Genomic DNA, 23,004 nt, shown 5'->3' with positions numbered 1-23,004 from the left:
AAAGAGCTAACTGGAAAAAAAATGCCAAAGTTTGCTTGCCCCAGAAACTGATAGCTTAGTTTGAGTCCTCCTTTTTATTAGGAATAAAGGGTCTGATTCTCTCCTGTTCTTTTACCTTGTGTAGTTATTTATAGCTGTGAAAATGGGGAGTAAAATCCTACCATTCACTTCGCACTGATGTAAATGACACAAGATGCAAGGCATTGGTGAATCGTGCCCAGGATAAGTGAAAGGGATATCTGGTTTGAGCCATAATACATATATATGTTAATGCTGCTTCTGTAGCACTGACACGTATAATACACTAGCATGGTCTGTCTCTCTGCCTCCCTCCCTCTCGATCCACCAGAGGGCAATATGAAACACCCATTCATATTTGGTTATACTAGTAGCCTGCTGCCTACAGATAAAGGAATTCTTATTCAGCAAAAGTGGTGGCAGATGCCTTTTGGGTTTTTTTGGGTTTTTTTAGTGCTGAGGTCCTGGGTTCTATTGTCATTGAACAAATACCTCTATGTTTGCAGCCTCTATATATTAAGTGCTAATATTAGGCATTAGATTGTTACAGGCTTCAAATATATTAAGGGCTGTTATAAAGGTGAGCAGTTGTTCTCCATGTCCTCTGAAGGTAGGACAAGAAGTAATGGTCTTAACCTAAATATTGCTTGTTGCAGATTAATATTAGGAAAAACTTTCTAACTATTAAGATTGTTAAGCACTGGAACAAGCTTCCAAGGGAGGTTGTGGAATCTCTGTCACTGGAGGTTTTTAAGAACATGTCAGACAAACACCTGTCAGGGATGGTCTAGGTTTACTTGATCCTGTCTCAGCACAGGGGGTGCTGGACTAGATGACTTGTTGCTGTCCCTTCCAGCCCTATGATTCTGTGTTGCATCTGTTTTGAGTGGGAGGGCTCTATTACACTAGTTGGAATTTGCTCCTTTGTTCTGAAGACTTTTCACATTTGATGGTATGTCCTGTTACCGAAATAACAACAAAAATCCACGTACATCAGAAGCCAGCTTCTGGTGGGTGAAATAAGCAACAAAACCTTATGATGCATGAAATTAAAAGTGAGTCTTTCATGGACCTAATTATATGTCACATAATAAATGAAAACATTAAAGTAAATTAAAGGTAAATTACTCTGCGTGCATATGATTTATGAGCATTGTAAGCAAGTCAGTTATTTAAGAGAAGAGGATGTTTTTGGCTGCTTTTTTATTTAGCAGATACTTCTATTCAAGTGAAGCCTAAAAAATATTTTCCACTACAGCATTTTAATTGTCAGTTACATAAACATACTCTCAGCTTATTGTAGCTCAGGGAACAATTGTTTCTTATGAACATATTTAGTATGATCAATAATTTTTTACTGCCCTCTGCTTTAATATTGTGTAAGGCCATTTGTCTTGTTAAATCTAAACCCAAATCTCAAACCTCTTAATTACTCAGAATCCCAGCAATTATACTTTGTAGTATACTTTCCCCTCACTGAAGGTTTTGTCTTTTCTGAAGTTCACCAATGCTTATTTTATGATCCTTTTGTGAATATGAACTTGCATCTCTTTTTAATACGATACAAAAGTTTTTCATTTCTATAGTACTGCTTGTCTTAGGATTTCAAGTAACTACAAATATTAAGTCCTAGGGACACATCTGTGAGACAGGGAATAAATTATTTAGTTTCCTTACCTGTAAGCAATAGAATAACAATAATAAAGTTTGATGTCCAATCCTTCAGCATTTACTCATGTGAGCAGGTGTTGATTTTAATGAGACTACTCACATAAGTGTTATAGGAACAGGCTGTGTACTGGCTGGTTGGTGCCATCCACACTAGCAGTGGCTGCATTCCAGTATTTCTGTACAACAAGATTAGGTGTTAGATAATCTTCTTTATTAATACCAGCAACTGTTATCTAATCCAAAATCTCCAGTCCTTTCAGATGCTGCTGACTTTTGATAAGCAGTAAGCATGTAGAAGGGCTGCTGGATCAGGGATTTCTTGTTATAAATAGACTGGATACTTACAGATTGATTAGACACTTATCTTTGAACAAATATTGACTCATCCTTCTCTGGTGGTGTCTTTCCAACTCATTCACTATCTTAAGTTATTCCCCCTTTATTTAGATACAGGGAAAAGTATGTGGTCATTAAGCTTAAATCACAAAGTGCAAATTCCTTTCTAAATAGTACATCACTTACTGTGATTCCTAGAGAAATACGAAAGTGGATATATTCACTACTTTGCATGCTTGAAAGTATGAGATGGTAGAATAGGGCATTGTTGTCTTCTGGGCCTTTCACAATCTGCTTTGGGATCTGTTGTGTTTCATTGTAGGTGGCCAGTGTAGCATTTATTTATTTTTTGCTTCTGTCTGTTGTGAATTGGCTGTAACTGACAGATTTGATTGGCTGTGGGGAAAGCTGGCTCGACAACATGACTTACATAGACAGCAGTGACCTGGTCAGGTAAGCATTTAACAGTACTCTCCAACCTAGATAATCATTCAGATCAGCTGCCCCTTTTTCAGGGTTTCTCCGGATAAAAGCCAAGTGGTTCAGAAGTGATAAATAGAACTCTGCCTTGTGGAACGGAAATGCTGCATTGGAAATGATTCTCCCCTTTTCCTCATTTACTATTGGGCTCAGAATACCAGAGACCAGGAAACACATCTTCCTGAAGCAACCCTTTTGCAAACTGTATAGTATGTTGATAATTTTTTATCTACAGTGCTCTTTATTCAGCATGCACTCTTCTACAGCCTCAAAATAGAAGCCACCCTATTTGTCACTGGGTCATTCCTGTGTATGTTCTAACAAACAAAATCCTACAAAGGTGAGGTGCGCTAGTTGAGAGTAACAGGTAAGCTTCCCAGTTATGCATGGGACTACATAATAGTTGAATCTAGTTCAACTTCCCTGTTCCATAACTGTTTGCAGATTTGTATGTAAGGAGCCACATTCTACATTCTATTTCGCCCATTCATTGTAGTGAGGTTTCGTAGTGCAGATTGTAACCATTTTTTACAGCTAGTACAAAAATACATATTTGCCTTTCCATGCACAAAAGGCAATCATGTGCTTCAGTCTGAATGATTTATATTTTAGATAAAGGATACAAGACAATAGGGAAGTCTCCATGAGAGAATGCTTCCTCTGTAATGGGCTGCATTAACACTCCCTCACAAAATGGCAGCTGAATTTTAAGGTGCAGAGAAAACAGTCCTTGAGCTACATAAGCATAATACTGGTGTCTGTTTCCTTGAGATTCTCTCTTGTAGAGGTAACATGTGTGTGCCCGATTTAACAATCACAGCCAAATTCTAATCTTGGATTTGTGTGTGCAGCTCTCACTGAAATGTGCACATAAATCTGGAGCCAGAATTTGGCCCTGGTTTTTCACTTGAGAATGGTCAAGCCTCTATAAGTCATGCACCATCCTGGCTGGGCAGATAAGGGCACCATTGATTGTAGTCCCCTCATTGCAGCTGGAAGAGTTGTGTAACATCAAACAATATGTTGCACTGAGGAAAAGCAGTGAGGAATACAATACAGAATTGAAAGGGCAGGGGAAAGTTAGCTGGGGGGAAGGTGATTGACACTGTTGGAATTTGGCCAGAACACCAGGGTTAGCATGCACCTACTTCAGAAATGTGCTGCCAAAATTGTGAGGAGGCTTCCTAAAAACCACTCTGCTGTGGTTTCGCTTTTGCTCCCCTCCCTCCCACCATAAAGCACCTTGCTTTCTCTGCCTTCAGTTTAAGTCCCTGTGCCATTGGATAGTCACTCACACCCACTGTGCTTCTCTCTCCCCTAACAAGAAACCACCAGCACCTCCTGGACACTCCTCTCAGCAGCTCCTGTACCTTGTGTGTTCTTCTTTGAGTTAGAATTGGTGGCAGATGGAGCGGGAAGAGGTGGTGTCATCATGTGGCCTCTGGATCTGTGATGATTGAGTGCGGAGTGGCTACTTTTTGGCAGGGGAGGAGCAGGTCACTTTTTTGATTTTTATGGGAAGGGGTTTGGAAGAACAGTAGGTAACTTGTGGCTTGAGGGGTTGGAGTTTGAGTCCCTTGAGACCTGACGGAGGGCAGCTGGTTGAAAAGAGGATCTCCTGTGGCCGGGGGGGTAGATCTTATGTGTCTCAGGTGAGCGGTGCTGTGTCCCCTGCAGCCTATGTTCAGGGTCAGGTAAGAAGTAGGCTTCGTGAGTCCTGGGAGATGAAGTAGTTGATTGAGGAGTGGCCCCCTTGAGGCCTGGGGAGGGAGGAGAGTCAGTTAATCAGGATGTCTTCCCCACCTGACTTGTAGGGGGGCCCCTGGTTGCAAATTCTGGGCTGAGTGGACAGGGAGGTTGGGAAAGAGAGGGAGGCTGCTGCAGGTGGTGCAGCTCAGCTCCAAGCTCCTAAATCAATGTGGCTCCTTAGTAGTGTGCATGGACAGGTAATGGCCCCTTATCCTTCTACTAGCATTGCTGTGTGTCTGTTTGAGGCTGGAGGCCTCGCTCTTCTTAGCACAGTTACGATAAACAGTCATAGCAAGCTTACTTGTATCATGGAAGCTGAACAGCAACCAGCGTCAGCCAGGAACCTGAGGCATTTTAACAAGTAACTTGCACAGGTGCCTGCAAGAAACTTCCTTCGGCTCTTTCAAAAAGGGCCAGGCAATCATGCAATAGTGACATCAGTGCTATGTTGTGTCCAAAAAAGAGAAGCTTTAGAAGCAGAGAACCTCCTCCAGCCCCATGCCAGGGCTCTGGGTTAGCAGGAACTGTGCGTGAGGCGTGCCACATACTGTGTTTGTTCTAGAAGTTATTCAGAGTTCTCCAATCTAAGTATTGACCCTGCCTAATGGGACTGATCTGAGAAGATCACAGCATAAAGTCTCATAGCTGGGGCCCTTATAAGTAGTTCAGCTTGGGGAGAAGATAGAAGCTTTAGCTGCCCCTGTAATTTTCCTGTGAGGAGATATTTTACTCCCCAGAGAGAAAGAGATCTTTTAATGGTTTGTGCAAAAATCCTAGTAATTTGTGGCCCCCCAGAAAACCAACCCAGAAATTTTGCAGGATGTTTAACCACTATCTGTGGTTGTCCCGTGTAATTATGCAACAGACTGGACAAATGTGAATGCACAAGAAACACCCTTTATTTAATTATCACACACGGAGTACAATTTTTCTCAGGTGGTTTCTAGGAAATTCAGTAGTATATAAAAGGACTCCTTCATGGATGCACATTAATTGTCAGGAAGCTTAAAATCATGCTTATTAAGGGATAAATCCAAGGGCTGGCCCCAGTAGCCACACCGGTTCTGCTGCCAAGGGAACCTCTGCATGCTGTCAAATTCAGCCCTTTCCTCTGCAAGTGCAAGTCTGCACCTGTTGAAGTCAATAGGACTCCACCTGCATGATGTAGGATCAGAGTCTAAATTTGTAACAATAGTGCAATCAAAATCCACCAGAAACTAGCTGGCAGTAGACTGTAAATAGCCTTTTCCTAGAAGAGCTGGGAGTTCATTGGTAAAAATGCGAAATTATTTCTTCAAAAATCACAAGATGGGACAAGTAAAATTTCCTAACTACCTTCCTTAGATATTTAGAGAATGTAAGCTTAAAATAACTTATTCTGACTTGCCAGTAAATAAATTTAAGTGCATTTTAGAGGTGGCGTCCAACCAAAACCTTGGATCTGAATACTGGATCTTCATACAAACTTCTCCCCACAAACTTTGTGGCCTGGGACCCATCTCGAGTACGCTTACACTTGCATAGGCAGTAGAAACTGAGAAGGGTATCCTTTGTATTAGGTTAGTTTGGCATTTCTGTGAAGAGCTACTGGTGATAGCAACATCTCATTGTGACATGTAATTTTCTAGGTTATGCTTCTGCAGCAGCGGGACAGCAGAATAATAATCTCTTGTGGTAACCTGGTAGGCTAGCTTTTTGGAAAACCTCAGGGCACATGATGTTAAAATAAGTACAAGTATTACAAAAGTGATCAAAGCGAGGTCTCGCCAAAAGAAATCGAGGCATTTAATTGGGAGGGATTTCCTACAGCTGTCCAGCTCATTCCCACTCAACTGGCTCAAAGGCTTCCCCGCACTGGGAGCTGGGCTTGCACAGATGACATTGGCAATAGACGATTCGGAGAAGTCCTCCAGCCAGAGTTTGAGATACAGAATGTCACAGTCACAATTCCAGGGATTGTCGGACACATTCACTTCCTCTAAGCTATGTAAGCTGTCAAATGCTCCAGCACGAACTGTGGTCATACTGTTATTTTGTAGATAAAGTTTCCTGGTGCTGACAGACAGGGAAGGCACTTCCTTCAGTCCCTTTGAGCTGCAGTCTACTAGCCAGCCCTTCATTTCTCCGAGTGGCTTACAGATGCAGGGCAGAGGGCAGATTTCCGCATTGACTAAACAGAACAGCATTAATGTTACAAATCCTGCAGCAGTGGGGATCTTCATGATGGTTATGTTTTCACTAAATAAAGGACAAAAACATAAATATTTAAAAACAACTGATTAGTTGTCATGGTTCTAAATGTAAAGCTAGAATATAAAGTTATCCCCACTTCATCCTGCTTTAGGGTCAGCAGAAAATCCTGAGTTTCCTGGAAGACTTTTTTCACGCCCTACAGTTCCCATAATGCCATTCTGTCTTAACCTGATTAATACTAATGCATTTATGAAAGAGTGTGGTGAGTCCTTGCCACTCTCACTTCGTGCTTTATTATACAAAATATTACTGCCAAAAGCTCTTGAATAGAGATGGCCCAAATAGGTGGTGGCTTGATCCAGGTTAGTTTTAGGTTAGGGTTTTTGATTTAGGTTCAGGGCTAGGGTTTGAATTTGGTATTGAAATCATGTGAGATTACAAATGCTGAGCTCACAAGACTTTTGCCATCTTGAATGGTATAAGTTGATTTTAAGAAGTTATCTCCAGAGATTTTTAGCTACATCCCATTTGGAAAATGGATCCTTTCTGTTATGGATTTGACTAGAATTGGTACTTTATGGCTGGGTTCTGATGTGAGAATTTGAAGGGTGTGGATTAGAGGTTCTTTTTTTTTTTTGGCCTATCACTGCTCTTGTACTTTGTTCATGAATTCATGCATCCATCCATAAGAGCTTATTGTTTTAAGATGTAAAATGAATACAAAACTACAAATTGTGCTTATCTGTACTCTGACACAGCTCAGAGCTCACTTTTGGGGGGATACCACCATCATGTCTTAGGTTGGCAGGTAGTTATCCCTTTGCAGTGGCAGCCCCTATTGTTTGGAACTGGCTCCCACCTATCATCCATCTCGGTCCCATCCATCCCCTCTTTGCACAACTGCAAATATTTCCTCCCCATCCCCCAGTATGGCCAATCAAAGGACCTAACAGGAATTCCAGATCCAAAATCCTTTGCACTGTTGGGGAAATCCAGATCCAAACTTTGTGGTTTGGAACCATCTCTAATTATGCCCATAATTCACCCCATAATTAGAACTTTTCTTTTCCCCTTCTTTCTATGTGGAAATCCACTGATTAAATGTGAGATTTTAAGAAAATAATTCTGATTGTATGGTGCCCTGAATACTAATCTGGGGAGTGGGATGTACTGTTAATAGGTGGCAGTTTTCTTATTGTTATACACTCAGACCTTCCCTGTCCCCTTTCTCCACGTCCCACCCCAAAAAAGAAGGTGAGATCTACTCTATTAGACTTTAGAACTTATTTTGCAGGTGTACGTTGGAAGCCCAGCACAAAAGCATTTTAAAACTAAAGTAGGCAAAGCATTGGAGTTGGCAGACAAATAGAAATTATCTAATGGATTTATTCTGTCTATCTCTAACCTCATGTTAGAGTGCCTTTTACATAAAAATAATATATAATGGAAATTATACATATGTAAGCATAGAACTTGGACAGAATATTCTTTGATATCTTAAAATGTGACCAGCCTTAATAACCCCATTAGGAAAATGTCTCATTTGGCAGGGTAAAAATTGAACTGATATTGCTTTCTTTCAGTAAACTTATTAAAGGCTGAGTGAGGTTGGATTGGTTTTGCTTTTAATAACTTTTTGCTTCAGAATCTAGAGAAGGTATCAGTTTCCTTTCAAGTAGCTTGCAATACAGATTATTAATTCAAAGATACTGAAGGCATCAATTCTGGTCAAGTCTTGAATTTTTGAACAAGAAATTATTTAGGTATCTACACATGCCCAGATGTAGATACAGCATAACACTTTTATTTCCTTTTTTCTAAAATAGCTACAATAATCCAAAAGCCCTGCATAATGAAAAGTGACCAGCGTGGGATGACAGAGCTGCTTAAAATACATCTTATCCATTCTGAAATATGATGGTCTAAATGCTGGTCCTGTTTTCTTAATGAAATCCTAGATCGATCAGAGAGAGAGATAGAGATCTAAACACAGCTAATGTGACAACCATATCGCAAAAAAACAACGGCATGAAAACCTTTCTTCTAAACTATAGTGAAAGCAAAAAATACAAACTAAAGCCATTTGTTTCAATTTCCAGCTGATTTGAATACTGGGAAAAGACTTACAACCTTGGAGCTTTAAATCCAGGTAATGCTGCAATGCCAGCTTTGACCTATTTAAGAAAATCTTTTGCTTTCATGGATTTGATAACCCAAAGTAGTTTTGAAAGTCTTATATTGTTTAAGCAAACCAACCAACAAAACCAGCCCTCACAATTCCCTTTTAAACGCTTGTAAGGAGCACACCCTGCTTAAGGGAGGTTTCACATTTTACTAACTCTATTTACAAATATGTGACTGAGAGCTGTGTTTAAAAAATAATAGTACAGCCAGGTAATTAGTTTCTCAAAATTAAGTGAGGCACCTCTTGATTTTTATCACAATTGTCCGGTGAAATACCATTTCCCTATAGCTTAAGTTGGATTTCTACTCCATAATACTATGAACTTCATCACAGAACAGCTGGAATATTAATTTTGGCAATTTCTGATCTCCTCATAATCACAATTTAACCCTTTGGTGCTGAGTCTAAAGGAGTGCCCTGCTGCAGCTTCAGGAATCCAGTAGCGGTTGATAACTTCTTAAAATTGGCTACACCTTTTAATCCCAACCTGACGTGTCAGTTTGTGGATAAAGATCTTTATCTAACTAAAAGCAGGGTGAGCAAAACCTATCCTAAGGATCCTCTACCACGGTTTAATGCGTAAACACCAAGAAATGCGAAATCAAAAGGAAATGAGGCCTGGGCAAGAGGAGCAGGGAGAAAGGAATTGGTGAGCTGCATAGCTTGCTTACCTCTGTGTGTGTATATATATATATGTTTGGGTGTTCGATCCTTTCCCTTGTTTGCGTAGTAAGGCTTTGAAGATCTGCAGTGCTGGATTAAACATAACTTTCTCGGGTTTTTAAAGATATAGGACGGAAACGAATGTAACAGATGACAAGCCTTCTGCCTCGTCTGTGAGGCAGCAGTTCCTCTTGGGAAATGCGTAGAGTCAAATAGCTCTTTGAGCTATTTTTATTGTTTCAGCAGAAAAGAGAAGAATTTCATATTTTATTATGTTTTTGTTATTTAAATATTTTTCCTCTGTGAAAGGTGACAGGTTTCTTAAAATCCTGAAATGACTCCCCTCCAGTCTGACAAGTATTTCTTCATCAGAAGTAAAAATCTAGAGGTATAAAAAAGGCAGCTTGGACTTTATCAGTCACTGGGACAGGCAGGATAAGAGATTGGTATTAAGTTCCAGAAACAGCTAAAGCTAGACCATAAGAGTTTTGGGGGGTTTTTTCATCAAAGCTAAGAGTGTTTCCATTCAGCCCTTTCCGCTGAACTTGTAAAATTAAATCTAAGCCGCTGTAAGTTGACAACATGTAAGAATAAAACATACATAAGGCAATAAAATACTCCAACAAAAATTACAGTGCCTGTCAGGTGAGGAGACTGGCCTTGATTCTTTATTGCTTCATCCATCTTTTGGAACAGCAAACCAATGACCACTGTTACAAAAAGTTACCCAGGTCCAAATTTTCAGCTCTGGCCTTCATTTAGTATCTTCTTTTCATGTGCACACAACTGATTGTACCCATAAAAGTGGACATGCAACCATTTTGTGGGCACAAAAACCTATTTGTACATATAAACTGGGCATTTGGCTACCTAGTTGCTCTGTGTGTGCTAAATGGACATGTGGTCATATTTGCACCACGCACTCAGTTGCATGCACAAAGATGGATGTGAAAAACACACAGGTTTGAGATTTGCCAAACCTGTGGCTCTGAATACTTAAACAGCTGAACATATACTTTGCAATTCCTTCTTCACTCTTGTGAAGGAGGACCAATAGATATTATTCCCCCCTGCACATTTGTGCTATACATTAACTGTAAATGTATGGATATGCATTCAAGTTGGGAATTTTATAAATGATCAGTCATTGAGGACCTCAGTTTTTAAAACTGCATGCCTGTATGTACAGGTGCAAAAGTGATTTTGTAAATTCATGCCTAATTTTCAAGTGCCATTATCCTAGTTATTCCTGCAACTCAGGTATTTGAACCCACAAATGGTCAGTTAGATGCATAAGTGCATAGATGCACAAATGGTCAGTTAGATGCATAAGTGCTTGATGCATTGCATATGCAGATGAATAGATCGTGCATGCAGTCTCAGTGACTGTATGCTCCAGTTAAACAGAAAATTGTGCACAGTTCTAAAATTTGGGCACTGGATGTTTTTACCACAGACACCGAAAATTGAGATGTTCAACAAGGCTAGGCTGAACAATAGCAAATGTGCAATTATTGGGTGTGAGGGAGAGGGTTGAGTGTGTGTGTGTGTGTGTGTGTGTGTTCATGCATTATAGGTGTGCCGGTAGCACCACATACTATTTTTTAGTAACTTTTTTATTAAGGCAAAGTTTGGATAAAACATGAACATACTACACTGTACATTACTTATTCCTTATTCAGGATCAGGTTAATATTTCAAAGAACTTGCCTACAGATGCTGGATTGCTGTCAGGGGAGCCCTACTTCTCTGAGTACACTAAAAGAGGTTACCAAATTTTAAAATATCTATCCTCTTTTTTGGCCCTTCTCTTTTGTGTACATACTTGGTGTGAAAGCTTTTCCTTTACAAAGACAGTCCACCTTTTACTATACCACAATTCCGTAGGAGGAGCAGTCACATTATTCCAGTAATGTGCAATATCGAGTCTTGCTGCCAACAATAAAAAGAAGTAAATTTGTCATTCTGTTTAAAATGCAGATCCTTTACTGGAGCATTAAGTAATGAGCTCAGGGGATCTCTAGAAGGCTGGTGTTTTGTCATAAGATGAATCTCTTTAATAATTCCTGGACTCAACCACCACATGTGCAAGGATGTTCCCTTTTCCTCTCACCTCCTGCAATGAAGCTCCCCCCAAGTAGCAAAAATATGATGGATCTTAACTGGAATCAAAAGGATGCCTGACATTTCCCATTTATGAGACCCTGTTTGCAAGTTGTTTATAACTGTGCCAGATTTTAACCATTTGGAATGAATGATATTGCCCATGCTCAGTGTCTTCCTCAGGCTGAATGCTTTTGGAAAATTTCAGCAAAAATATTTTTGCTCTTTCTAAGAACAAGGCTAGGGAAATATACAGTGTTTTACTCTGTTTAAAAAATTCTGGTTACTTGTTTTTGAAAAGCTTTTGTGCCCCCATGCTTTGGAGCAGGGACTTGACATTTGGCAGGGAGTGGTCTTTGTGTCAGGGATGTGCTGTTTGCTGTCTCTTTGCAAATCTGCCCAAATTTGGCCTGGGTAGAGACTGGCACTAGTTAGTGAGGAGAATGGGACTGGGTCAAGGGGCCAGGGGTAGGAAAGAGACAGGACTGGACAGGGATAGGTTGGAAGGAACCAGGAAAAGTGGGTCAAACTTGGGGCATGGCTACACTACAGTTAAAAACCTGCAGCTGGCCCTTACCAGCTGACGCAGGGCTTGGGCTGCAGGGCTGTTAATTGCAGTGTAGAGATTTTGGGCTTGGTCTGGAGCCTGGGCTCTAGGATCCTGCAAGGGGGGAGGGTCCCAGAGCTCAGGCTGCAGCCCAAGCCTGATCATCTACACTGCAATTAAACAGCCCGGCAGTCTGACCCCTGCGAGCCTGAGTCAACTGGCATGGGCCAGCTGTGGGTGCCTAATTGCAGTGTAGACATACTCTTGGAGGGAATGGTTAGACGAGTCTGTGCCTACGGAGCCCACTCTCCTCTAGAACCTGGAATGGAACCCAAGATTCCTGAGTCTCACTATTTCTCTGCTATCAATAAATAACTGTGAAATTTACTGGTAAAATGTCCCCTCCCGCTCTACTGTTGGTCCACATACAGGATGACAGCCTACTACTACTCTGAGTTACTCTGTCAGCTCAAGTGGCAGAGGTCTGTGAGATGGATCTAAGCAAGGGCTCCAACGCTGCTGTTGATTCCTGGAGGTGTCAGTAGGATGCCATAGAATGGAATTTCTGTTTTATTAGTTTGCTTTTTAAAAAAAATATAGGAAATTAACCCCCCCACACACACACTCTCTCACAAGCCCACCAGAAACCCATATGCTAAAAGAACACTATTAAGGTTGCAAAGTCAAGCACTCAAAAGTCAGGAGATGCCAGAATTAAGGTTGCACGTGCATCCTTAATTTTGTCCCCTTGTGCATCTGCATTCTACAGTAGAACTTCAGAGTTACAAACACCTCTGGAGGTTGTTCGTAACTCTAAACAAAACGTTACGGTTCTTTCAAAAGTTTACAACTAGATATTGACTTAATACAGCTTTTAAACTTTACAATGCAGAAGGAAAATGCTACTTTAAACCATCTTAATTTAAATGAAACAAGCACAGAAACAGTTTCCTTCCTTGCAATCTCATTTTAAACTGTCCCTTTATTTTTTTTAGTAGTTTAACACAGTACTGTGTCTTCTTTTTTGTCTCTGCTGCTGCCTGATTGCGTTCTTCTTGTTCCAAATGAGGTGTGTAGTTGATCGGTTAGTTCATAGAATCATAGAATATCAGGGTTGGAAGGGACCTCAGGAGGTCATCTAGTCCAACCCCCTGCTCAAAGCAGGACCAATCCCCAACTAAACCATCCCAGCCAGGGCTTTGTCAAGCCTGACCTTAAAAATATCTAAGGAAGGAGATTCCACCACCTCCCTAGGTAAGGCATTCCAGTGTTTCACCACACTTCTAGTGAAAAAGTGTTTCCTAATATCCAACCTAAACCTCCCCCACTGCAACTTGAGACCATTACTCCTTGTTCTGTCATCAGCTACCACTGAGAACAGTCTAGATCCATCCTCTTTGGAACCCCCTTTCAGGTAGTTGAAAGCAGCTATCAAATCCCCCCTCATTCTTCTCTTCCACAAACTAAACAATCCCAGTTCCCTCAGCCTCTCCTCATAAGTCATGTGTTCCAGTCCCCTAATCATTTTTGTTGCCCTCCGCTGGACTCTTTTCAATTTTTCCACATCCTTCTTTTGGTGTGGGGCCCAAAACTGGACACAGTACTCCAGATGAGGCCTCACCAATGTCGAATAGAGGGGAACGATCACGTCCCTCTGTCTGCTGGCAATGCCCCTACATATACATCCCAAAATGCCATTGGCCTTCTTGGCACAAAGGGCACACTGTTGACTCATATCCAGCTTCTCGTCCACTGTAACCCCAAGGTCCGTTTCTGCCGGACTGCTGCCGAGCCATTCGGTCCCTAGTCTGTAGCGATGCATTGGATTCTTCCATCCTAAGTGCAGGACTCTGTGCTTGTCCTTGTTGAACCTCATCAGATTTCTTTTGGCATTTGTAACTCTGAGGTTCTACTGTACTCTTTACATACATAATCTCATGCTATTTTCCCCATTGGGTCCCAGTTATATACATATATCTTTAAAGTTTTAGAAACTATATTGCAGCATTTACTCCAAAGAAAGTGCAATTATAGTACATTGTTTATTAGAATCACTACATATAAAAATCTACACAAGTCTAAAACTGTGACTATAGAAGTGTAGCATGGTGCTGGTGCAAAAGCACCTAATTAGCCCTGCCCAGTCAGTGCAATCAGGGGAAACAGATTGGGGCTGATGGAAAAGGCCTGATGCTGGCCTGAGGATTGGCAGCACCTGCTGGCCTGACAAGCCAAGGGCTATAAAGGCTGGGAGGGAGCCAGAAGGCAGGGGGGCAGCCAGGGCAAAGTCAGTCAGGGAGGGAACTGGAGGCTTCCTAGCTGAAGGCTGACCCTGCCTGTAAAGCTTGTACAGAGATCGATACTGGTGGTGGGATAACCTTAAGTAAATAAAGACACGGGTGTTGCACAACCCTGAAGCCTCTCTGAGCCTTATTGGGGGCTGCAAGCAGGCCCCAGAAAAAGGGGTGGGTCGTGAACCCTGTTACAAGAAGTCCAGTGCATTTCTAGGGCTGTGGGAAGTTTACAAAGAATTAGACTTAGGGAATGGAATATAAAGCCTTGTATGTTAATTAGCTAAGTCAAATCCTGCCTAGGTTGGCACCAACTGAAAGTGGACACCATTAATAAATTTTCAGTGGCCTGTGTGAAATAAATGGAGTTGTTTCAGGCCACTTCCCAGGAGACACATCTGCATCACCAAAACCACCCCACTATTGCCACTAAATAGCACTTTTGTTGACAGTGTTAGCAGGAAGGTCAAGAGACCAAATTCTGAATAGGCTTTGAGACCAGACCAGTCTTTCACTTCAAGAAGTGGTACTTGCAGGTCAGAGTTTAAGCACAAATGAGAGACTTGGTGGGAAAGCTTGCATTAGTACCACTTGTGTCGTAGCTGGTTCTATGGATAAGTCGAGCACCTCCGTCTGGAGTAGGGTGACCAGATAGCAAGTGTGAGAAATTGGGATGGGGGCTGGGGGTAATAGGCGCCTATATAAAACAAAGCTGCAAATGTCAAGACTGTCCCTATAAAATTGGGACATCTGATCACCCTAGTCTGGAGAGCTGTCAGTCTAGTACTTTATAACTACTGCATTCACCTAATATTTAAACAAAAAATTAGACCACCTCCAAAGTATCTTTTGTGAGCAGTCTGATTTGGATTTGGCTTCTACAGGCAGAAGTCCAGAGCACCAGATAATTCTCCTTTGTTCCATTCCCAAAGAGACATTTTAAAACTAATCCTTGCTTTGCTTGTACAAATATAAAGTAAATGTATGGCTTACAATCAACTAACGTAATCTATTTCCATTTATTCTTGTCTACCTCCTAATAGTAATCCATCCCATAGATCCTGTAGGTCAACTGGCTGGGGAAAATGATAAAATGTATCTCTGTCCCCCTGAGTACAATTGTCTCTGATACCATTCTGTTGGGGGTAACCCAAGGGGAGAATTGAGTAAATGCTACATTTTATTAGTAATGCCCACAGAAATAATATACTCTGGTTCAGTGCAGGAGACATGTCAATTGCTGTACCTTGCCAACAATATCCAGGAAAATGGTGGGAGGTTATAGGAGGTTTTTTTCAGAGTACTTAAAATCACAGAAAAGTAGGCCTGGAAGGGACAGCAAGAGATCACCTAGTCTAGCCTCCCAGTCCTGCACTGAGGAAGAAACAAGTAAATCTAGACCATCCCTGAGAGGTGTGTTGTCTAACCTGTTTTTAAAAACCTCCAGCCCTTTCTGCTGAAATTGTAAGTTTTGTAAAAATCAAATCTAAGCCACTTTAAGTTGACAACATGTAAGAATGAAACATAAGGCAATGAAATACTCAAACAAAAGTTACAGTACCTGTCAGGTGAGGAGACTGGCCATGACTCTTTATTGCTTCATCCATCTTTTGGAAGAGTAAACCAATCCAACACCCATTACTGTTACAAAAAGTCACCCCCTCGTGAGGATCAAGGTTACAAAAGTGACCCTGTCACAAGGAAGGGGTCAAGTGTCCAATGGCTACTGTTATGTCTGACCCTCTCAACTCTCCCCCTTTAAAAAAAAAATCAAATGCAGATAAAACATACCAATCCCAAACAACCATTGTACAGCCAGTTAATAAAGCACACACAGAGATACAGACTCTAGAGGATGGAGCTCAGCATAGGTGACCTGAAACCTACTGAGAGATGAGAATAATTCTCTCTAATTGACACTTGTGAGATACGATCATGTCTGACCCTCTAGCATTCTTGTTCAGTTTGCACAACAGAGAGGTGGAAAGGGGACAGTTTGGGTATGACACTACTCTGGAGCAAACCCCCAATTCTTACAAAAGGAGCCATATGACCTCTGAGCCTCTCTGTGCTACTGTACAAGCACATACAGTATAATTAGGCCTTGTATGGGGGACCAAGATTTCACCTCATACCAGTTAAATTGGCCCAAACTGGCAATCATCCTTCATGTGTATCTTTCATTGAAGTTAATGGGAGTTTTTCAGGGAGAATAACTGCAGGGTGAGCTATGTACACACATTTTGAAAGATTTTTATCTGACAACAGACTGTTACTAAATGCACTCCCAGTCAGAAGCCAAATTAAGATGAAGGTATATAATATAGTGTCTTCAGTTTATTCAATGACTGGTTCACTTCATCCTCCATTTCATTAAATCAAAATGTCCTTTGGCCCCAAAGTCCTAAAGTAAGGGCTTGTCTACGCAGGAAAGCTTTTACTAATAACAATGACATAATAATAGTAGTATAATTAAACTGATACTTACACGAGTATAATTCCCTCGGTGGCCATTCTTATGTTTCCACACAGGAAGTTATCCACCTGTATTGGTTTAAATTCACACCTTAGCTTATACAAGTATAACTTTCCCATGGCTCTGACTTCTGTCCCCTGTTAAGAGTCCAAAGCTGCGGCTCTGCCCAGTGCTTCAAGAATTTTAGCTTCAGTCTTCATGGCACTGGTTTGCATCTTTATTTAAACAAAACAATGCAAAGCATGTAAATATTAAATAAAAGTATGATGTGTCTAGTTTATAGCATGACAAATTTCACTGTAGGGACATGTCAGGAATATAGTCAGGAATTCTGTTCCTAAGTAATAAAACCAATGCATGGTGATTCATGTAAAACTGACTTTTTATCAGATCTGCTCAGGAAAATATAAAAAGCCATTTTATGTGGTAAGTCTAATGGCCATATATGAGAGCTCATTTAAATGTTTCAGGCAAAGCAAGAATTATAAGGATTCCTCTAGAACCGTTTTTTACAAGTCAGAATTTAATGGGTTTTGCCATATTTTAAGGACTTGATTGAAAAAATAAATCAAACACTTAAGAAATCAAAATAAAACTTTCTGGATTCATAAAGTAAATAGAGTGACCTGACAGCAAGTGTGAAAAATCGGGACAGAGGGTGGGGGGGGGGGAATTGAAGCCTATATAAGAAAAAGACCCCAAAATAGGGACTGCCCCTATAAAATCGGGACATCTGGTCACCCTAAAAATGTAAAACTCCAAAGGAAAAAATCTGGAAGCCCTAACTAGGATTAATTTGGTGAAAACTGTCTTTAAAAGAACAGTTACTGTCAAAAAAATAAATAATTCACCTTCCTTACAAATTTTTTTTTTAAATGCAGTGGTTCCTGACTCTTTCAGAAACATCTGGGCCACCTGCCTGAAGCTTTTATTTAGACAAACTCTCAATGGATTTAATGACTAAAAGTGGTAACATAGGGCCTTGATTTAATAATATTGTATTGAAGTTATGCACATTTTCAAATAAATGTGTTCACTATTGCTCTAAGACAAAAATATATAATATTCTGTATGCGTTTATGAAAAGGCATGTTATTCAATATTATATATGAGTGTGTATTTGTGCATGTATCTATATCAATTGATGTATATAATGAATGGTTTGTTTAACAACACAACAAAACAATCATTTGTTTTTCACCTTTCTGGGCTTTCTTCTATGAAATTTAAGAATGGACTTGAAATAGCTTTTCCTTAGTTTCACCCACCCACTATTTGAGTTTTACTTGGAGTTTTGGGCTCAAAACCCATTTCTCAAAAGTGTCCATGTTACGATGGACCCTGACTTTTTGAGGTTTGGATCAAAACCTCACGAAATCTCAGAAGTGTTGTGTTCTGAGAGTTCAGACTCATCTCTGCTCAAGTTGCTTGTGAATTTTAGCGCATTTTTTCAGTGAATCTAATCTGCGTTTTGAATGTGTAATAAAACCGAGGTGAGTTGTTTGTGTTACAAACGTGCTGCACATCCCTACTTTGTAAGGCCTCTCCTCTATTTCATGGATGACTATGACCAGCTGTCCACTGGGGAAAAAGAGGGGGGAAGAGAAACTTCTGGGATTTATTTGTTGACTTTTAAATTGACTGACCTTTAGGGAGCACAAACCTGTTACCAGCAGCCCAAAATTAGTGAAGACCTTTTTCTTAAAAGATGATTTTTGGTGCATGTTTGTTTCTGAATGTTTTTAAAAACGGTTTTGAACAGTGTTATAATGGGGAAAAGATAAAAGCCCTACAAATCCTTTTAGAATTCCAATCTTTTTCCTATGAATTGGAGAAAGTGATTTGACCCTGTAGCGGGATGGCCACCCGTTACTGCCCTGAAGGGCTTGAAATCAGCCCTGGGAGAGGGGTGCTGCTAGGAAAAGCAGCAAGCCTCGGTTGATTGGGGAACCAGCCACAGATGTGGCCACGCCCCAATCAGGGCCCAACTGGCCCTTATAAGAGGCCAGTGGGCTAAGAGCAAATACTCAGTCTCTCTCTAGATGCGAAGAGGGATGGGCTTGGCTGCTAGGAGCTAAGAAGGGTATTAAGACTGGAGCAGGGCTGGGGGAAGGCCAGAGCAGCTGGGGAACTTTGGCCTGGAAACCCCCCAGGCTGCAGGCCTTGTTAAAGAGGGCAGCCCAAGGGTAGGCAGAGGCAGCAGGTCCAAACCCCCCTTGCTGGTGATGAGTGGCACTTACACTGCAGTCTGCCACAGGAAATGGGGGCTAGGTGATGACTGGCAGTGGCCACAGACTGAGGTGAGGTGGGGATACATGGTGGAGGGTTCCCTGTGGAGGGGAGACCCAGATCTGTGGGGGTACTGCTAGGGGGCAGCACCCTGGCCTGAAAGGTGCACCGGGGTCCAGGAGGGACTTGGGCCCAGTGGCAAGCGGGACACCGGCCTGCGGAGGGCGCTCCGGAGGCTGGAAATGCTAATTCCCTGGGTAACCAGCAGGAGGTGCCGCAGAGGTGAGTCCTGCTCCGTTACAGACCCCTATCTAAATAAATAGTCCATCTGTCTGTCAGGTGCACAACAGTCTGATTTGTGACCAGACTGCTGATGTTGTGAGTGGTGGGGATGGGGAAGATCTTGCTGATTTAGGATTTTCCTGAAAGATTTTGACCATGTGTGTTTTAACTGCTTTGATTCATTAGGACTTTGTGGCTTAAAAACACCTTTAATACAAAGTAAAGACAACTCAGAAGGCGAATTGTAAATACAGCTGATGATGCATCCAAGTAAAGAGCGATCAGGAAGGATAGTGCATTCTAAAATGGAAAATAAAGGCCATGATGATATTGCAGCCATGGAATTGCCTTTGGAGCACAGAAAAGAATAAATTTAGAAGCTAGGTAGTTGCCTGTTTACTAAATATCTACCTGCATATATGGTTCTCTTCCTTTAACAGCAGGTAAGTTTGTTGAAAGTGATGCAGCTTCTTAGAATATAAAGGTTCCTTAAAATGCCCAGTTTCCCCTATTCTTCTGTGTCCCTGTATCCCACAATCCATTTCTATACCTATTAAGGGAATGATCCTGTTCAGAATGGAAGTACATTATTCCACAGAGCAATCAAGTATTGCACTTTCTGTAGTCATTAAAGGAAGTATGGAATATTTATATTCCTCCCCATGGTTGCTTAAAGTTCTTTGCTATAGTATCATCTGTGATAAGTGACTTATCTTTGCATTTGGTCCCAAGCGTCTTCTCTCCCCCCCCCCCCCCCCCCCCAATCACTTTATTTATCCATGGTGCAAGTGGTCATTGATCACATTGAGCCCATGGATCTATTAGACCTGGAGAGGACTGTGGGTCAGATCCTACAGTCCTTATTCATACAGGTTAGTCCCAGTGGGTCTTAATGCGTCTTTAGGACGAGTAAAGCCTGCAGGATTGGGCCTTATATTTACAGCATCAGAGCTGTTGCTAGCTTCTCCTGGACTTAAGGAACCGTGATTTGGTGGACTTTATCAAATTTTCCAAACAACCTCATTCACCGCCTTGTTTCTTCAAAGTACTCTTGGAGAGTTTTATTATGGGGCCTAATTCTCTCATCAGTTGCATGAGTGCAGCCTTTATTCACTTTCAGAGAAGAAATGAACATGGAAGGGGTGGGATGACTGGACTCCTACTGTTTAGGAGAAAGGACACAAATTAAAACTAAATGCTAGGCTAGGTGCATGACTAGCCAGGCTGCCTGCCTATGTCAAGTCTAAATAATGTGCAGAGCAGAAACCTGAATCCTCTTTACAGGAAGTTTATAAAGAGCTATTATCATTCATTGCCATCAGCTACTCTTAAACCCTTCAAGATGGAGGTACTTAGAGAACTGTACCCATTCCTCCTGCTGAATGGCTTTGCTATTATCTTGTCACACGTTTTCAATATACAACATCATTAACCCACCTCTTTTCTCCTCTGAGTTTTACCTCTGATAAAACCTGATTTTGATGCTTTCATTAAAGGGCTTTTTGGTAGGATTGCTGCCACTGAATTCTGGGGAACTATCAAAGTAGTCCTCTGCATAACAAATATGCAGAATTAACGTTCGTCATTGGGAGACCCATTGCAAATTAGTGAGTAAGCAAATGATTAAAGAAACAAAACAAAGGGTAATGGATCACAATGTGCACTTGTTCTGGCTGCTTTAACATATTCTAGAGGCCGGTGTGGCTCCCAGGACCAAAGGAGTGGACAAAAGCCACCTATACCTCCGTGTAATCCTCTAACACACCTGGTGCTCTAGCCTATAAAGTGACTATATTATTTGGACACAGAAAAGACATTTATGTCCCATCTTCCTGCCGTTGGTAGGCTTCTTTTTTATTGTAGGGTCACTATGGATTTGTCCAATTTAGCTTTAAATACGTCAAGCATTCTACCACTTGCTTGGGAGATTTTTCTACAGGTGAACAGATCTTACTCTTAAGAAACTCTTCTGCCTAAAATATCCCTCACTTTATCAAAGTACTCCTAGTGTAAACCCTTTTTCATTATGGAAAATAATGCCGCTGCCTCCTTGGTTTACGTCCTTCAAATATTTGTACATTATTACAGTGTTCACCTTAGTGATTGCTTATCCAGGCTATAAATTACAATTCTCTTAGACTACCTTTGTAAATCTGTGCCCACAACCCCCTAACCTGCTCATCCTGCTCACATGGGTAGCCCATTGATTTTGATGTGGCTATTTACATTGGTAGAGCTAGCAAAATATGGTCCTATTTTTGTTGTTGTTCTAGGAACACGGTCTCCAAAACTTTCATAATTCTCTCTGAATACAAATGACAAATCTGATCTAGAAGTCAGCCCTGGTTAGACATTAATATAAAAAGTCTACGTAGAACAAGTCAAACCTGAGTGTATTTTTAAAAATGTGCTTTTTCATATTTTTAGCTCCCTTTTGCATTTAAAGTTTAATGGTGTGCCTTACATGCTGGGTCAATACAGATGTGAGGTCTGATTTTACATACCGACAATTACATAGATAGACTCCATTAGAGAGCATTTACAAGAAACAAAACACCAGATAATCTTCATTTCTTTCCACTAGGGGTCACTGAAGTCATTTTTCTTGATGGATGCTGTCTATGGCTCTGGCTTCTGGCTCAATCTATGTTATACACGTCTTAAAATAAAATTGTCTGCAAGACTGAAACATTTGTTTTAGAATATCTTGAGATCAAAATATAGCAGAGGTATGTGTGGTCAAAAGGGCTAATGCAATCCTTGGCTGCATACCCAGGGGAGTCTCAAGTAGAAATAGGTTATTTTACCTCTTTGTTCCTGGATCTGACTGATACTGTAATGCTATGTCCAGTTCTAGTATCCACAGTTCAAGAAGGATGTTGATAAACTGGAGAAGGTTCAGAGCAATGTTCCCTCTAATTTTTTCCATCCATCTGTGGAATGAATTTTGTTATGTGCACCAATATTGAGGTAATGTGAGGGTGATTTATATCCACATGTATTATAGCATAGTTTAACCCAGTGGTTCCCAAACTTGTTCTGCCACTTGTGCAGGGAAAGCCCGGGCCGGGCCGGGCCAGTTTGTTTGCCTGCCGTGTCCGCAGGTTCGGCCGATCGTGGCTCCCAGTGGCTGCGGTTCACTGCTCCAGGCCAATGGGAGCTGCTGGAAGTGGCGCGGGTCGAGGAAGAGAAGGAAAGAAAGTGGGTAGAGAGATCAATGCAGTGTCCAGAGTTGAAGTGTAATTACAATTTTGCTTTAAAAAAAAAAAATCATCCATAGCTATTTCAGGGCCCTCCCTCTACTTTTACAGAGCGCAAACAGCATCACTAGCCCAGAATCAGACCCATGACTTTGTGCCTAGAGAAGCTGCCCACTCTATCCCCAGGCCCAATACCCCTGAGTCCAGGTTTCCCAGTTCGGGTTCCCTTGTGTGTGCCAATCACTCTCATGCCTGCCCAGTGTGTTGAAGCAGATCCAGAAGTTGCTAGTGCTACTCACTAGGGGTTGCAGCTGCGCTAAGCATGGCCAGGCAGCTCAGCCACTTGTCTCCAGGTCCCCCCCCCCCCACTTTTTTTTTTTTACTGCCCTGAACTCCTGGCCACTTTGCAGCCATGCACAACTTCAAGTCTCTGCTCTCACTGGTTCCTTCCCAATGAGGGGGGGCCTGGGAGAGAAGACCATCCCTATCCTGACAACTCAGCATGGCCCGGGGGAGGAGGATGGGGAGGGTTTTATGCAAAAATCAGAAGGCAGGGTACTGTGCAGTAGCCCTGCGAGTCC

At 41.5% G+C, this 23,004-nt stretch overlaps 1 protein-coding gene across 1 annotated transcript; it reads right to left on the bottom strand.

Annotated features, from left to right (window-relative positions):
- Positions 1–5,135: 5,135 nt before the first annotated feature.
- Positions 5,136–9,456, bottom strand: GP9 (glycoprotein IX platelet). Its single transcript, XM_037905492.2, has 2 exons — positions 9,304–9,456; positions 5,136–6,492 (listed from the first exon to the last, which is right to left on the bottom strand). Exons 1-2 carry the CDS (start codon positions 9,396–9,398, stop codon positions 5,859–5,861), a joined length of 729 nt encoding a protein of 242 aa, XP_037761420.1. The 5' UTR covers positions 9,399–9,456; the 3' UTR covers positions 5,136–5,858.
- Positions 9,457–23,004: the final 13,548 nt, after the last annotated feature.

The sequence above is a fragment of the Chelonia mydas genome, chromosome 7, assembly GCF_015237465.2.
Source record: "Chelonia mydas isolate rCheMyd1 chromosome 7, rCheMyd1.pri.v2, whole genome shotgun sequence".
Classification (NCBI taxonomy): Eukaryota; Metazoa; Chordata; order Testudines; family Cheloniidae; genus Chelonia; species Chelonia mydas.
Note: the sequence above shows the minus strand (reverse complement) of the source record. Positions and strands in the feature narration are given on the sequence as shown.

Excerpts from the sequence above, each read along its gene's own strand:
- GP9 (XM_037905492.2), bottom strand. The coding sequence starts at position 9,398 with ATGTTTAATCCAGCACTGCAGATCTTCAAAGCCTTACTACGCAAACAA. Across the intron at positions 6,493-9,303 it reads ATATATATACACACACAGAG|TGAAAACATAACCATCATGA; the intron begins GTAAGCAAGCTA and ends TCCTTTATTTAG.